At 32.5% G+C, this 16,530-nt stretch overlaps 5 protein-coding genes across 10 annotated transcripts in view; 3 read left to right on the top strand and 2 right to left on the bottom strand.

Annotated features, from left to right (window-relative positions):
• Nucleotides 1-15: 15 nt before the first annotated feature.
• On the bottom strand, nucleotides 16-5,439 carry LOC131670013 (uncharacterized). 2 transcript variants are annotated; one of them, XM_058945300.1, is made up of 11 exons: nucleotides 5,340-5,439; nucleotides 2,496-5,255; nucleotides 2,168-2,421; nucleotides 1,773-1,989; nucleotides 1,554-1,706; nucleotides 1,333-1,497; nucleotides 1,092-1,274; nucleotides 854-1,025; nucleotides 459-784; nucleotides 254-390; nucleotides 16-185 (listed from the first exon to the last, which is right to left on the bottom strand). In XM_058945300.1, exons 2-11 carry the CDS (start codon nucleotides 5,226-5,228, stop codon nucleotides 32-34), a joined length of 4,494 nt encoding a protein of 1,497 aa, XP_058801283.1. In that variant the 5' UTR covers nucleotides 5,229-5,255; nucleotides 5,340-5,439; the 3' UTR covers nucleotides 16-31. The 2 variants fall into 2 exon arrangements, with proteins under 2 accessions (XP_058801283.1, XP_058801284.1); XM_058945301.1 differs by having other exon boundaries at nucleotides 555-784.
• A 220-nt stretch (nucleotides 5,440-5,659) lies between these two features.
• On the top strand, nucleotides 5,660-8,058 carry LOC131670077 (probable tRNA(His) guanylyltransferase). The gene is made up of 3 exons (XM_058945429.1): nucleotides 5,660-6,081; nucleotides 6,153-6,394; nucleotides 6,466-8,058. The coding sequence occupies exons 1-3, from the start codon at nucleotides 5,727-5,729 to the stop codon at nucleotides 6,928-6,930; spliced, it is 1,062 nt and encodes a 353-aa protein (XP_058801412.1). The 5' UTR covers nucleotides 5,660-5,726; the 3' UTR covers nucleotides 6,931-8,058.
• On the bottom strand, nucleotides 7,720-9,626 carry LOC131670078 (V-type proton ATPase subunit d). Its single transcript, XM_058945430.1, has 6 exons — nucleotides 9,378-9,626; nucleotides 8,957-9,307; nucleotides 8,725-8,882; nucleotides 8,481-8,657; nucleotides 8,315-8,392; nucleotides 7,720-8,237 (listed from the first exon to the last, which is right to left on the bottom strand). The coding sequence occupies exons 1-6, from the start codon at nucleotides 9,496-9,498 to the stop codon at nucleotides 8,076-8,078; spliced, it is 1,047 nt and encodes a 348-aa protein (XP_058801413.1). The 5' UTR covers nucleotides 9,499-9,626; the 3' UTR covers nucleotides 7,720-8,075.
• A 1,522-nt stretch (nucleotides 9,627-11,148) lies between these two features.
• On the top strand, nucleotides 11,149-13,918 carry LOC131670031 (mitochondrial fission regulator 2-like). Of its 4 annotated transcripts, none has more exons than XM_058945332.1 (7): nucleotides 11,149-11,370; nucleotides 11,465-11,597; nucleotides 11,668-11,857; nucleotides 11,941-11,982; nucleotides 12,261-12,406; nucleotides 12,471-12,678; nucleotides 12,776-13,918. In XM_058945332.1, the coding sequence occupies exons 3-7, from the start codon at nucleotides 11,670-11,672 to the stop codon at nucleotides 12,921-12,923; spliced, it is 732 nt and encodes a 243-aa protein (XP_058801315.1). In that variant the 5' UTR covers nucleotides 11,149-11,370; nucleotides 11,465-11,597; nucleotides 11,668-11,669; the 3' UTR covers nucleotides 12,924-13,918. The 4 variants fall into 4 exon arrangements, with proteins under 4 accessions (XP_058801315.1, XP_058801316.1, XP_058801317.1 ...); XM_058945333.1 differs by having other exon boundaries at nucleotides 11,448-11,597; XM_058945334.1 differs by having other exon boundaries at nucleotides 11,149-11,597; nucleotides 12,261-12,397.
• A 305-nt stretch (nucleotides 13,919-14,223) lies between these two features.
• The window catches only part of LOC131670027 (uncharacterized), a 30,877-nt gene continuing 28,570 nt past the window's right edge, over nucleotides 14,224-16,530 (top strand). Inside the window, exons 1-2 of one of the 2 annotated variants that reach the window (XM_058945322.1) lie at nucleotides 14,224-14,852; nucleotides 15,177-15,315. In XM_058945322.1, coding sequence (XP_058801305.1) covers nucleotides 15,199-15,315 — 117 coding nt within the window. In that variant the 5' untranslated portion in view covers nucleotides 14,224-14,852; nucleotides 15,177-15,198. The remainder of the gene's footprint in view (nucleotides 14,853-15,176; nucleotides 15,316-16,530) is intronic. The other variant, XM_058945321.1, reaches the window with a different exon arrangement.

Genomic DNA, 16,530 nt, shown 5'->3' with positions numbered 1-16,530 from the left:
TTCTTTTTATTAGAAAAATTTTTACAAAGATTCAAGAATCTACTTGGTGCTGTTTGTTGTATTCCCAGATGCAAATCGCACTTGTAACATGTACATTCAAAGATCTTATTATGCCATACTGAGGTATTTCTACACATACATCAAGTAATGGTATAATATTGGCGGGAATCCCATTTTTTTCATTTCTAAAATACAAATGTTGTTTAATATTTTTTTAGTTTTAAATTAAGATATTCAAAATATTTCAACTTACCCTAGAACAAGTATGGTTTGCTTTGCAAAACTATAATCTATTAAATTCACACTGTTAGCGGTTTGTTCAGCTCCAACTAATGTCCATCCATTATTTTTCAATTCCATTAAGTATGTTGGAAGTATATATGCTTTGGCCTGTGGACAAAAAGTTAAATTAAACTAGATTTATGCTATTTTTATATGTTTTTACAAATGCTATGAACCTCAGTTATTTTAATCCATTTATCTGCAGATACACTCAAAGCTTGAAATTCCTTATCTTCAATTTGTTTAAGATTAGAAATAACAAGCTCTCTTACTCCAAATATTTCACAAGTCCTTGCTATTCCACCTAAATTTTGAGGCTTATCAACTAAAGATGCCACTACTATAATATCTTTTGTATGCTTAATTTTAGATAGTAAACTGAATGAATTTTGATCAACCTCATCTTCATTTGGTAACATCATTCTCCAAGGTGTAATTTTTTTTTGGACATCATTAAAGATAATATTAGAAGACTCAATTTCTTCTGGCTTTGAATTCTCACCTGTATATTTGCTTTATTTAATATTTCTTATCTCGTTTATACATGTATTTTAGGGTAATATATACGTACTAGATTTTAAAATGAAATAAGGAATAACAGCATTATCCAAAAAGTTATCACAGTTATCAACCCTTATCTTAATTATAGACTTTGTTAAAAATATTTGTTGCTGAAAATCTTCTCTTGTTATGAATTCTTCAAAGCTTACGTTAAATAGCCGCGGAAGTTGATGATAAATCGTCTGTGATAAAAAAAAGTGTTAATTTACATTATTTTGATATTTCATTTTCCAAAGTCAAATTCATACTTCCAAACTGTAATGCAACTCTGGATTGAAAACTGTATAAAAAAAATCTTCGTCTTTTTTAATAGGACTTTTTTTTAAATTACCCCAACTCATACTTGTGAGAGTTGCATTATATAAATTGACATGCTCCTTTCTAATGTTACTATCTTTATCTAGCAATTCATAAATTTTAATAAAAAATACCTGCAACAACAATGTTCCATTATCAATAATATAAAATCATAAATTTTTCAAAACTCACTTGACCAAATAAACGCATGCCGAACTGTTGCCCCATACAACAAATACTCAATTTTGGCAGTGCTGTACAAATAAATTTCTCGAAACTTTCGTTAGACAATTGTCGCGCTATGTGCCAGACTATACCGATCAAAGAACTTACACTGTTTGGTCGCTCGTCGCAGATCTGAATAATAATGTAGAATTGAAAAAGTTCAAATGAATAACTTAAATATTATATACCTTATCGAAAAATAGCCATAAATCAGGAAACAATTCGACATTTGACAAATATATCCTTATGAGTAACCATTCCCTCATCAAACGTACACTATGCTGATCAGTATCTCGTATTATTGAATCGAGTAACATGTGATATAGAATTCCCGTCGATTTCTGCAAAAAGAAAACAACATTATAAAAAAAATTTTCTCAAATATACGATTAATTCGTTCGAACTACTTTGTTTAAATGAGGCTGAAGTATCAATAAAGTCTGCATAATTCGATGCTTAAGCCGGTGCAATTGTGAATCGGCAAAATATCGCTTGCTTTGAATGGATGACAACTTTTGCAAGATAAACGGCAACAGAACATTAGCATTTTCTTTGTTATCGTCGAGAGCTTTACAGAGTTGTATTACAGCTGCAGCACGAACTGCTACATCTACATTGCATTGCCTAAACATTTAAATAATAATTTTAGAATTTGACATAAATTGATTGTTGACTACACCTGACCATTACGGATTTTATCTACTTAAGCAAACTGTTCTTTGAAGTAGGCATATCAGAAAATAGTTAGCCGTAAGTAGTATAAAAGTAGTTTAAAGGCGAATTTGATCAGATAAGTATTTACCTATTGAGAAACTCGTGAGCTTTGAAATTTTCAAACTTATCATCTTTCAATTCGTAATGACTTAAGATCTCCTTCCCTGTCATACACGCCTGCATGTGAATTCTCTGATCTCGCCTCAGCACTTGACCGTGAAGTAGACCATTCAATAACACTTCTGTGAAATGATTGAAGTTTCGGGTTAAGTCACTACAAGTTAGCAAAATGTACTTGAGACTCGATAGTGATTCTCCTTCTTTCAACATCCGATCACTAAACTGCAAATAAAATACTTTTTATGATATATTTGTTAGAACAAAATATTTATAACGTATTAATTAAGTTATCGTACCTCTTTCGATACGTCATAAAGAGACTGATTCTGAAGAAATTCTATTCTATTAATGCATTCTGTTAATTTTTGTGTTACTAGCCAAAAAATCTTTTCTCTTTTGTTTCCAAAAATACAATTCCAAAAACTTTTTATCAACAACTTGAATTCTTCTAATTTATTAGTATTTTCTAAAAAGACAGTACTGTATGTTTTTACGACATCACTCAAGTAAATCAGAACTTGATTGCCTGCTGCATCCAAAATAAAAGATGAAATATCAAGCCAATCATTGTTTACTTTCAAATCGCCCGAGTTTAGCGTTGATAAATGATTTTTTACGAGTTTACTAATGCTTGTGTAGAAATCTGATCCTGCTATCCCTGTTATTTCACTGCAATGCTGCTGAGATTTACCAACTGCTAATATATCCTTCATCTTCTGCAGAAATATTTTGTCATCATATTTATAATTGTGAGAAATGTTGCTCCACGATCTCAAGGCAAATAATATTTGAGCTGAGCTATGCTCAGCAGCATTACAAAGAACTTGTATGCATTTCATTTCCAACTCTTGACTATATGCACTCATATTAGATATATTAAAAATATCTCTAAGGGTTTTATCATAAATTTCTATGTCTTGGTACTCTAAAATTTCATTATGGAATAGCTTTAAAATGAATTTGAATACTGTTGCCTTGTAACAATCAAAAGTTATTTTGACACAATGAGGTGGCTCATACCCCCAACTAAAGAAACCATTGATAAAAGCAATTATTTTAGTAATCAAAGATAATTTGATGTAAGGCCTAACATCAATTTTATCCAAACATAAGAGCAGAGCTTTCAATTCTTGTGTAACACTACATTGTTTATTCGTTTGACATATGATTTCACCTTCATACAATAATTGAATCACAAGAGAAAAAATTGACATGGAAATTATTACTTGATGATCGTGAGTTTTGATACCATCACAAATACTTTTTACAAATTTTACTACTTCACTGTATTCAATCTTTGCTAAACATAATTTCAAAGAAATCACACAGGCAGACTCTTTTAAATCTTCTTCAGGAAAAACAGTTATAAAGTTTATGAGATTTTTCATATCATTTATTTTACTTGTATTACACAATATTTGAATTAATTGCACGTGAGACATTGAACGTAACATTGGAGGATGTAAAATGATATTCTGACTGACTAAAAGTTTGATAGTATGCATAGACTCTTCTTCCCATTGTAAAATATTATTGAATTCAAGCGAAGCATAAAACAGTGATTGAAGTACATAAAAAATTGGTACTGGGCTCCACTGTACACTACTTGAATGATATAAAAATTTTTCTATTAGTTGTGAATTTATGTTATTTTGTAAATCTATAAACCATGTAGTTAGTGCACTTGAAATATTTAAATTATTTTGATTACAAGTTTTTTCATATAGAAATGTATTATTAAGAGTAGTTATAATTAACAAGAGAAAAGAGTCGCTGCTATAAGCAATAGGCAATTTTATAATTTTCAACAAACCCCATTTGACTATTGCACTGTTATAATGCTTCAAAATTCTTGTAAATACACAGTAGAGCCAACTGATATCAAAACAGTTACCACAAGATCTATGTTCTGAAACAGCGTTTATCAAAGTTTCAACTAAAGGTAAACATGGAGCAACTAAGTGCTTCTGTTTTTCTTCTAATGCTTCCAGTACTAAAATAAAGTTTGTTCTCACTTGTTTAATGGGCAAATAACTAGATTTAGTTTTATCACATATGAATGGATTTATAGCATATGAAATTGACTGTACATAACTTTCTAAATTCTTTCCTCTTAGAGTTTCTTCGTTTGAATCAATAAAATCAATCAATTTGTTAAGGAGAAAACGTGCTTCTTTGCGCTTTTGAGGACACTCGATATACAAATTATTTTGTATAATTTTTAATAAATTGCTGTTGTATATTAAACAATAATCAAGATTACTGTTCAGTGAATTTATGGAAAATATAAAATTACTTATAGCACACAAAGTGCCTAAAGCAACATTTTTTTCTAACATTTCATCTATGTATAAACTTAAAATTTTAGTGCTTTGTGAAAGAGAAATGATTTTTGACAAAACTAACTGCAAATCAGCATGTTCATTACATTTTACTAAAGTTGGAACATCACACAAAATTGAAGATAGTAATACTTTTTTGTAAGATTTTAAATGAGTCTCATTTGTTACTCCAAGATCCTTTTCTTGATATAAAAAGTTAAGAATTTCCCAACTAGATAAGAAACAATTTAATAATTTTAAATATATGTTTGTAGACCATTTATTTCTATCTTGAGTTTTTGTATAATTATTTTGAAAATCTTCAAGAATGTATACCAAATTCCTATGATCAACCAAAAGTATCATATACAGTACCATAACATCACATAAAATAGACTGATTTCCTTTATCTTTACAGATGTCACCATTTTTAAAAAAATCTACAAGTTGATTAAATTCAATGCTAAGCTTTATACAGTCATTCTTGGCATGTTCATAATAAAATTTATACAGCTGACAAAGAAATAATCTTAAAAACTCTAAATCTTTTTGACATATATCATTAGCTTTCAGTTTTCCAAAACAATTTTCTAAATACTCGCCAATAACAGAGTGAATGGATTGCTGGAGTACTGGAGAATTTCCTATAATATTAAATATTGAAGATTCTGCTCCAGCAAATTTCATAAAACGTTCATGCAATTCCATTTTGAAGAATTATTGTTAACAATTATTCTGCAAACATTATTAAAAATTTATTTATTGTAAAAATTATATAAAAAATTTTGGTTATTTCGTTGTAAAAATTATTATTCTCACCATATTTTCATCCTAATGTACTAAGCAAGCTTTTTAGCCGATGAAAATTGCTTTTCTCCACAACACGTTTTGCAATCATGAGAACCACACTAAAAACTATAAATTCGAAGTCAGCACATGTGCGTTTGCGTCTAGTCTGGCAAAAGTGTGCTTCATGGCATGAACACTATACATATGTATATGCAGCATCAATCAGCCATGTGGGCAACAAATGCGTGACTATACTATATATATATATATACATTATATGCCTGCTTGAACACACAGACACTACACAGTGTTAACAGGTTCGGTTGATTTTTTTTCTCCAGTCTCTACCACGCCGGTAGTCTCTCTGATTGCCGCCTAAGTAGTGAGGAAAACAGTTAATCGATCTTGTATAGTTGAATGAGGATCCTAGGAAAGTTTCTTCAGATCCGTAATGGTTTCGTGATAAGTAGTAAGTGTATCGGTACAACCGCTACGATGGCTAAGAGTAAATTCGACTACGTGAAAGAGTTTGAGCTGGACGATAAATGTCTACCTAACTGTTGGATTGTGGTTAGGATAGACGGTCGTAATTTCTCGGCGTTCACCGAGAAACATGATTTCGCCAAGCCTAACGATCCTGGTGCACTCGAACTTATGAATCGAGCTGCTATTACTGTCATGGAAGAGTTCCGCGAAATCATCATCGGCTTTGGGCAAAGCGACGAGTACTCATTTGTCTTTCGTAAAGACACCACGTTGTTCAATCGTAGGGGTATGCATTTTTTCACGTTTTTTTTTCGAATTTTTTGAGATGTGTAGTTGAATTTTAAAATAATTATGCAGCATCAAAGCTCATGTCCAATGTGAACTCGTTGTTCTCCTCTTCATACGTGTACTACTGGCCATGCTTCTTTAAGAAACCATTGCAGTACCCACCAGCCTTTGATGCTAGAGTAGTGCTGTATCCTACTGATAAGAATCTCAGAGACTATTTAGCTTGGAGACAGGCTGATCTTCATATCAATAACCTGTATAATACATGTTTTTGGAATTTAGTCCTCAAAAAGAACATGAAACGGCAGGAGGTAAGAAAGTTATTATGTAAACAAGAATTATATTTTAAATAGATTCCTTATCTTATGGTTATTTTTCTTAGGCCGAAGAGAAATTGAGTGGCACTCTAGCTGCACATAAAAACGAGCTTCTATTCCAAGAGTTCAAAATTAACTATAACAATGAACCTGCATTGTTTAGGAAGGGAACCACTCTTATAAGAAAACTAGTGCCAAACGAAATGGGTCGTTTGAAACCTACAGTAGTGCCTCTAACGGACGACATTATTGCAGATCGTTTCTGGAAGGAGAACCCTGAAGTGATTGGTATGAAAAGTTTAGGAACTTATCAGCCACCTTTGAAAGCACCTCTTGTTCCTGGTGGTTTCAATCCTACAGCAGTGAATGCTGTTATTCCACCAATGTCAATGAGGCCTATGCTTCCTACTAATATCATACCACCTCATACAATGATCAATTCTGCACTTCCAAAAAAAACGATCGAATCTAATCATCAAGATGCCAATCGTGAACTAAATAGAAATGGAGATATTAGTGGCCACAAATAGTTATTTATATAAACCTACTTATACCTAAATCATTGACTAGTATTCAGTTAATATTACCTTCTGCTCTATATTTTTAAACAGAGCAGTTACATATTGTAATGAGTGAAAATTCAGTCCTTTCGTAAGCTTGTGAGATTTTAGTTTTACAATTTTCTACTTATAAATGAGAAAATCAGTATATTTGCTGCATTTATGGTTATATTCATTTTATTACATCACTTATTAAACTTACAACGTAAATTATTTTATTTAATTATTTATATATAGAGAGGTTGTCATTCTTGATAATGACTACCTTTGATTCATCTCTAGATACAAAATGAAAAATTGAAAGTCACTGATAAAAAATCCTGACTGTTGCTTCAGTAAAAATTCTATAGATACAAAATTATATCTAAAATTTACATTAGTTATTATTAAAATATAATTTTTTTTAAATTCTTTAACAAGGTTTATTTTGTTTTAACAAATTACATTTATAATTATAGTGACCTTAAACATACTAGTTTTTGAGTAATTAAAAAGTTTCTAATCTACATTTTTAAACAACCTAATTTGGTAGACAAGAAAATAATCCTCAAAATATGAAAAGACAAAAACTAATTTATGCATGAAGAATATATGTAAACGATTTTTTAATAGTACTCATATGAGTCTGGTTTTATTTATTTGTAGCATATAGTGTCAATTGTTGAATCTATTGATAATATTTTTGTATCTTTATCATAAGACATGTTGAGAAAATAAAGCATTTTTTGAATATGCACAATAATGTATTTTATATAATTTTACATTGGAGGCTACAGAAATGTACATTCAATTTTCATCACCATGACAATGACGTGGAATGCAATTAACGATTTACTGAATAAAATAATAGTACATTTTTGTAATTTATACCATGTACATAACATATTAACAATTAAAAGATAGATAATACTTCTCGTGATACATTTGACATTGAAAATAAAACTATTTACATGTTTACTTCTGCTTTTCAATGATTCTGTTGATTGATGGTAACAATTTAGAATAACTAAACTCCACAAAAATATTTTGTTGGTAGTTGTCAATAATATTATGAGCCTTTACATATGTTCATGTGATTTCAAATTACAGCAAAGTAAACTCAACAAGATTAAAATTTAGAATATTGGTATGTAATTGTCGATTTTAGCGCGATGTTTTTGAGCTACACATTCAGCTATCCATACGATGTTACGGCACTCTTGTTCTTTTAACTTCAGATAACTGTAGAAAACTCCATAATGGAATTGTTGGAGGAAGGCATTAACATTTAAACGAACCTGAATTTAAAAATTGATGTTAAATAGAATACTAATCTTTGGTGTTAATATAAGATTATGTAATAACTCAAACTTACCTCTCGTTCGAAAAATTTGTCCTCCAGAGTCTTATCTCCTGGATTATTTCCAGCTCCATCAAACAAGGCAGCATACTCCTATGAATTAATTAAAAAATGCAGTATAAATATTAGATAAAAATTGAATAAAGATTTCTATTCAGCGCAAACATCGAAAGTATCTTACTGCATAATACTCAGCAACAGTTTTAACTTGTTCATAGTCATCAGCCCGGGCTAGAGCAGCCAAACCATCAGGATTAAGACGACCACAACGAGGATAGAGCTTTGCCCTATCATCTTTTCCTAACTCAGTACCGAATGAATTGATTGTAATGATGATCGCTCGTCTATCAGCTTCAAACTATAGAGAATGAAGACTACTTAATATTCAACTTTTACAATTTTTAAATTTTAGTGGAAATACTTACTGCCAAAATTTCGCACATAGTATCAGCAGTAGTTCCACCAATTTCTTTACAAAACTTGTAAAAAGCTTCCAAATAGGCTTTATACAGAGTATTCCTAATGATTTCAATATTCATTTCATCCAAATCTTGCTCGGAAATACAATCAACAAAGAAGGGGGCTAAGATCAAATGCAAAAATTAATATTCACTTCATTAAATTCGTTTCTTGCAGAAAACATTTTTCAATAATTACCAAGAGGTGTATCAACCAAAACAGCATTATACAATTCAGCAGGTGTAGCAGCAACATGGATAGCTTCCATTTGCTCAAAGCTACCAAGTGGATGGCACTTTGGGATTAACTCTGAAATGGGACGTTGATGCAATGTTCCAGTAATGAGAAGTATGATATTGTCAATCATATAACTGTATGTAATGAAATCTAAAAATTGAGAGAGTGGCTCAACCGAATGGTTGCGCATATGTTGAAACTCAACGACAAGTTTTTCTCTCAACTTGTCATCGATAGTGCTAACTGACAGAGGTGATGGCTCATTAGCCAAAAAACTGCCATAGTCAGTTCCAGCCAGATGAAGCTTCAAATCTAATAATCAAAATACAAAGAATTATGATTAGCTCTCAGCCAAACACACATTTGAAATTAAAAATCATACCCTCAAGAGTCTCGCATTGAACGAGATTGAGATAATCACTTTGCTGCAGGATACCGCACTTAAATCCACGGCAAAGGCCTTCCAAATAGCCACCATCAATATTGAACAAACACCCTTTCATTGTACTAGATACGTAGCTACCTTAGTGGAGAAGTCGCGGATCTGTCAGAAAGAGACTCGCCCAGTTGCACACAGCTCTGTCTTTCACAGAAACCGATCGGAGTCAGGAGTCGATCATATGACTACCATACTCATACGAATATGGTCACGAATCATAGCAGAAGTCTTCACTTAGGAATTTGAAATCGAGAATCGCTTCGTTCGATATCGAAATTTCCCTCATTTATGCTGGAATAAATACTCGGACATTTTATTTTAACCCCTCGAACATATTATTCTATATAAATCTACATTAAAATATGTCGATGAAGCTTTTTAGCTGTAAAAATTATAATTTTATTTACGTAAGTTTTATTAATTTAAATATATTTCAAGATTGTCCTTTTCCTGATCCGCAACAATGTTCACTTGCGTTTCCCCTTAGGGTCTGTCTCCATAGGGCCTGCCTGAGTCCGTCCGAGCCGGCCGAGATTTTTTATGGGCACGCCATCTCTATAATTTCGTGTTCATGCGTTTCTCGTATTGGCTGCGTCCGATCGGGCTCGTTTATGTAAACGCAGCCATTCACTATGAAACTCGCCATTGGATACGAAATTATAGAGATGGCGTGCCCATAAAAAATCTCGGCCGGCTCGGACGGACTCAGGCAGGCCCTATGGAGACAGACCCTTATAAAAATGTCATAACCGGATGTTGTAAAGCTGAGACAAACGCCATCTGATTGGCTTATGCAGTGCGCATGTTTCTATTTGAATCTAACCTAATCTAATTTAAAAATATTTCATCAAAATCATGCTAATTTCTGTTTTGGTTTAAATATAAATATATAAAATCATTTAAATGTTTTTAATTCAAATTATCTTCTTGTATATGTATTATACTTTATTTAAAAAATTAATGTTTTCATTCATAAGTTTTGAGAAAAATGCTATTTCACCTACTCTGATTATTGTCTGGAAGTAAGAAATTTAGAAGATATCCCTTTGCATTGACTGTAATTTCTAACAAAAGTCCTGAAAATTGTAAGAAAGCCACCGGTATTGTTCGCTTTTAAAAAGTGGAGATGGCGCATCTCTTTCGTATAATTTTATTTTATATGGAGACGTATATTTCCTTTCACTTTCAAACAGAGATAGTTTCCAGTTAAATTAATTTTTGCGATTACAATAAATAAAATGCAACGTCAAACTTTTCACAAAATTAGTATAGATCTACGGAAGAATGTTTTTAATCATGAACAGCCTTATATAGCCATGTCTCAGATTCGATCTTCGGATCCCCTAATTATTTATCTTGGTGTTCGAAGAGAAATTACAAGTGACAAAAATTATATTTATAAAGATATAGCTATATTCACGATTATTAAATGTTTTTAATTGATTTTATTAATATTCTATTAATATTAACGTAAAATATCTTTCACTATCAAAATATTTCATAACATCAATTAAACAATCAATCAATAATTATTGATCGTGTTTAATTTTATCAATTTGAATATGGAAAACAAAAATGTAGGTTAGTGCGCGCGAAGCACGCCAGTGATGGCAGCGACAGCGATGCACACATTTCTCATGACTGCAGTCCGCATGCGCGGTAGTGTACAAAGGTATAGCATTATTTAGTCTATGCTCTGTATATGTCTATAAGATAAGGTACTCTTCGTACGTGCGTGTACGTAACCAAGATTTCGAATAAATGCTAAAGACATCTTTCGCGAAGGTATCATTTAATTGTCAACATGAGATTTAAAATATTTCCAATGAGACAACCGTGAAAGTTGATAAAAATCGCTTAATAACAAAGGATTGCCTTCGAGAACGTGGAGGTGTTGCATCGTATCGTAGGACTTGTAGTATAATATAGTAGATAGGTTCGTAGTGCGCGCATTCTGCGTAATTGAATTTTGTTAAATAGCTGAATTTTTGTTGAAAAATTATTCGTAACTAGTCCTTTCTATCTTGAAGATGTGCATTAATATATCTGACTAATTATCATTGTGACGCTTTCGTTTGCGTGGCCTAGTTTTATTTGTTCAATACGATCTGTCGAGAATTGACACACTCTTCTTGATTACCACTAATTAAAGCTGTAGTGGCGGTATGTTATACAATACAAGCATTGCTTGTTTTGAGTTTATTTAAACTACAACTATTTATTTTGTTTTTAGAAATGGGTGAGCCAATAGTATATTACGGAAAGCGAAGGAGTATTGTTCGAAAAATTGGATCCTTTTTACCACTAAGACCTCCACCGAAGGTGTATGTCAGTGTTACACCACTGCATTCAATGACCAATTCTATGATTGATGAAGAAACAAGTTCTGATTTTCGTGGAAGCAACAGTTTAACAGTTGGCAGGTAACATGATGCAGTATTACATAATTTTTAAAAATGAATATATCAAGTTTATAATATATAAGAAATGAATTTTTTCCTCTAAGACATGCATCAATAAGTGAGATAAGGAAAATTGCATTGTTAAAGTTAAGCAAATTATAATTTTTAATGTTGTATAGCACACTTAGAATAATTATAAATTAAACGTTTTTATCACTGGTATGTTTTATTGTTATGAGAAACAATATGCAATTCATTCATAATTTTCCATAGAACACTAACATTTTCATACGCTTGATAAAAATATTTACAGAATATACAAACACATACTCATATATCTGAAAATGGGCCTGTCTAGTTGCAATGTACCTTGACATCAAACAATTTATTTGCAAGCAATTAAAATAGAATTTCAATTTTTCAGCAATGGACTTTCTCAAAGTAAGCCAGATCTGCTAGAACCAATAAGTTTTGGCTCGGAAATACGTTTACTTGCTTTAGAGCAAGAATTACAAGATTTGAGGGAACAAATATCAACAATTGTTAAACCAGGAAAACAAAGTGCCTCACGTAAAAATTCTCCTATGTAGAAAACAATTTGTTTTTTCATACTAATATGCAATATTGATTTCAGAGCCATGTTTGGCAAATGGAAACGATACTCTTCGACCGCCGCCTCCACCACCGCCACTGCCACCACCGACGACACCTCACATTGCACGTAGAGCGAGCTTACAAGAGCACATAAACGATGAACGCAAAAAACCACCTCTAAATACTCAAAAGTCTATGGGCGATATGCTAAAAGACATAGACAAAGTCAAGTTGAGACCAATAGCAAAGTATGTATTAAATACAAAACTGTTAAGCTCAAAATTAATCGACTACAATTATTCATTAATTGGGTTATTGAAAATTACAAATAATGCGGTATTTTAGATCACCGAACGGCGGCCCGTTGCGAATTAAGCGCGAAAATAGTCCATGCAATGATTTGCAAGAGATCTTGAGAAGGCGTTACTTAGCAATGCAGTCTCCTGACAGTAGAAATTCCTCTGTAAATTTAACAGTAGATGAGAGCTTTTGAGATTAAGCCAAAATGCTCACAAGTCAAGTGGTAGATAAAGTATGTGTTGATGGATATTAATGAAAAGAAAACGCTAATTTGTGAAAATTGGATTGCATTCATATTGCCAATTCATTCTAAAAAGATTATCTTATTGGCAAGTCATTCGAACAGTCATCAATTAAGACCTCTTATAAATTGACTATTTCAATTTAATCAAACATTTGGTACAAATCAAGCCATATTCAAGAGTGCAAGTGTAAAAAGTGTGACTGATTACTGTAATTGACATGCTATTGAAATCAAAAAAATTAAATTTTATTTTTTATTGTTAATTCATGATTAAGCATTTAATCTTCCAATATCAAATTAGTGTAATTGGATCTGATATATAATAGCAATAGAAGTCAAGATAGCATACATGTCTGATTAGGAAGTGTTATAAAATAATTTATTTGCATGGATATTCTCTACAACCCTGTGATAAATTATTGAGTTAAATAATGATAAACATAGAAAAGACAATGAATCTCATGTTCTCTCAAAAAAATTGGGAGCCACTTAAACACTGATAGCTAGTTTACTTGATTTATTAGTACCACGCTTGAATAAGTGACTTATTGAGTGTCATACATAGATATGTTATATAACTTGATTTGTACATTGAAAGATAGAGTTGATATACTGGGTAGTCAAATCTCACATATATTTTTTCTTATTCTTAAAGTCATGTGATAAAGATGATTTTATTTTTTTTTTCACTGGCAAGAAAATAAATTTCCCAATTTTGAGTGCATGGTGTAACACACTTATACACAAGATTTTACTTGTAGCAAAGTGTAACTAGTTTCTGGAGACTGAATGAGTCCTGTATAATCTGCCATGTAACAAAAATATACAGGAAGTTTTATACTAAGCGCTTTATTGACATAAGATAAATAAAATTAAACGCGTTACTGTTATTGAAAAAACTCCTGTAAAAAAACAAATTTAAATGAAATATAAAAAATTATTGTACAGAAGATTCTTGTAGGTATCCTTTTCCAATTTATTTCTCTAACAAATATACTAACGAATAAACTTTATCGCGTGGTAAGTGCAGAGCACGCTAAAAACCAGGTCAAGGTGATCTTCTTTTTTTCTCTCGTCGTTGGCGAATATAAATTGTCGAACACGCGTACGCAAATAATATACTACATCATTGGTGTAGCTTTCATTTTTTTGTTTGTTCAAACGAGCTGCCACCATATTGCTTTGTTTATAATTAGTTTTTTTTTGTCGGCTGCTTCTCTGCCGCGAGTGAGTTCGCCATGCCGAAGAGAAGAGTAAACGAGTAAGAGCGCAGGTGCGTATTCGCGGGTAGTGTGTGTGACGCCGACGGGCACAGTCCCCACGCCATGGCTTTTTCATTTGATCTATCCGGTTCTATCATTGTCGGTGTCTGCGCATTCAAAAGCAGAGTTCTCCAATCCAAAGTTACAGTGTTTACCCATAGTGTACACAAATAAGCAACTTTAACTCTAAAACTCAAAGAAGATATGGGACAACAAAATGTGCTAAGAAATAGTAGCTCAAGTGTAGTGAGTTAATGAACTTATAGTGTATAACAAATCTGTGTAGTGACTGGCGAACTAATTGGAGGTTATGTCAACTTGATAAGCGTACACAATAAAGGGCCGAGTACAACGATCAAAGAGCAATAATCAGCAGCAATAAGAGAGAAAGATTTCTCCTCATTGTTATATCTGGGTCATTAACCGCCAAGCTTCGTTCGTCGTCGTCATCGCTTCGTCTGCAAACAACGGATAAGAGAAAAAGAAAGAGAGAGAGAGAGAGAGAGAGAGAGAGAGAGAGTAAGCGAGTGAAAGATAAGAAGAGAAATCATCGACGACGACGATGCCTCGCCTAACTGAATTATGTACAAAGTGATGCTGCTTTTTATTTAGATAGGTGTGTGTTTATATATTATCAACTGTAATGGGGAAAAAATTAATCTCATATACATAGTAAAGTGTTTGTTTATACATATACGCTATGCATGATACCATAGATTACGTGCGTATACATAGATCTCTCTCTCTTTCTTTCTCGCATGTTGATAGTGATTTCGGAAGCTTTCTTATATTCTTTGGAAGCTTTCGCGCACATAAACATGAGTCTGTGTTTGTTTGAAATTGAATGAGGAGAGAGTCAGAGTTAATTCATTAAATCTCTTGACGATGCATTACTTAATTTTTGCTATAAACCGCTCCGTTTCACTTTAATTTTTTACAGCGACGACAACGACGACGAAATTATGATGGCTCTGCCAACGCTTCCACTCGACATTGCCGTGCCAGCTTCGGTCCTTTGCCGGCGAGGCGGTGTCACCATGACTGGAATAATCATTCGTAACTTTCTTAAAGAGAGTCTTGTGAGTAGTTTATTCACATCTTTCTGAAAATGCACTTGTATATTTCCATTGAAAAGAAAAAGATCGAACGTGGTGGTATGTGAAAACAGACTCTCATAGAAGTTTTTGTAATTGGCATTAGAATTCAATTTTCACTCATGTAATTGCAAATTGATTATAGTGGAAAAGAAGGAAGTGTTAAATCAAGGAGAGTGATCTTAAATTTAAATAAGATGCTCAATAAAGTGAAGATATCAAACGTTTCAATCGAACACTTTATAAGTTAAGACATCAGTTTGGTTGTCGTAGATAAGCAATGATCGATATGTTATCAATTCATAAGTTCTTTCAAGTAGAAAATTATTTCTTAAAAGCTAACAAGCAACTTTGAACGCTTATCAAAGCAACAAGCGTTTCACAAAGACATTCTCTTGAAAGGAAACAAAAAGCTGACGTTAGTTCGTACGTCCTGTCAATCAATTACAAGATACGGCATGTACTTATTTGTACGTCTATATACATGCGTAAAAAGAATCGTTATTACCTCGCCAAACACTCAAAGTTTGTGTGCACGGCGTGGAAGGAAACAAAAACGATCCGGTAACGCGTCAATTTCAATCATTTCATAACTTTTCGATCATATGTTGTTCCGCATGTGTGTGTTAATAAAAGAAACACAGGCAACGATTTCTGTGTTGTTCTCTCTCGTCTTTTATCGATCAGAATTTGCGGGTACGAACTCTCTCTCTCTCTCTCTATCTATCACTCTTTTTTAACCACGTTTCGAATAAAAAAAAATATTGAAGAACAGTCGAAGAGCATTCGCCAAGTTTTATGACTTTGTTTTGTGTGATACTGCGATAAGAAAAGTTCAACGTGTAGTTCTTTTTTCGTTGCGACAGTCACGGATTTTTGAAAATAGCCCGTACACATACACACACGCAGACAGACGTGGATGTCAATCTTTTGACACGTGGTATAAGTATATTACATCTGTGCAATGCTGAATTCTGATATTTCCATTATTTTTCTCTTCACCGCGAAGTTGTTTGTTGTTTCTTCGACTGGAAAAGTGGCTTTCTTGCGTTTATTTGCCGATCGAGTGCGTCTTATTTGTAATTGTAAGCCTTTTTTCGTGAATCACTCGTGCTTTTGTCCTCTGCCTTCACGTACACTCGCGCTTATATTATTACAACAAAAGCGGATGGGAATAAAAGGAGAAAAAGAAGAAGAAAA

This window comes from Phymastichus coffea, unplaced genomic scaffold (assembly GCF_024137745.1).
Source record: "Phymastichus coffea isolate CEN01 unplaced genomic scaffold, Cenicafe_Pcof_1.1 PCOF00099, whole genome shotgun sequence".
In the NCBI taxonomy this organism is placed as follows: domain Eukaryota; kingdom Metazoa; phylum Arthropoda; class Insecta; order Hymenoptera; family Eulophidae; genus Phymastichus; species Phymastichus coffea.
Note: the sequence above shows the minus strand (reverse complement) of the source record. Positions and strands in the feature narration are given on the sequence as shown.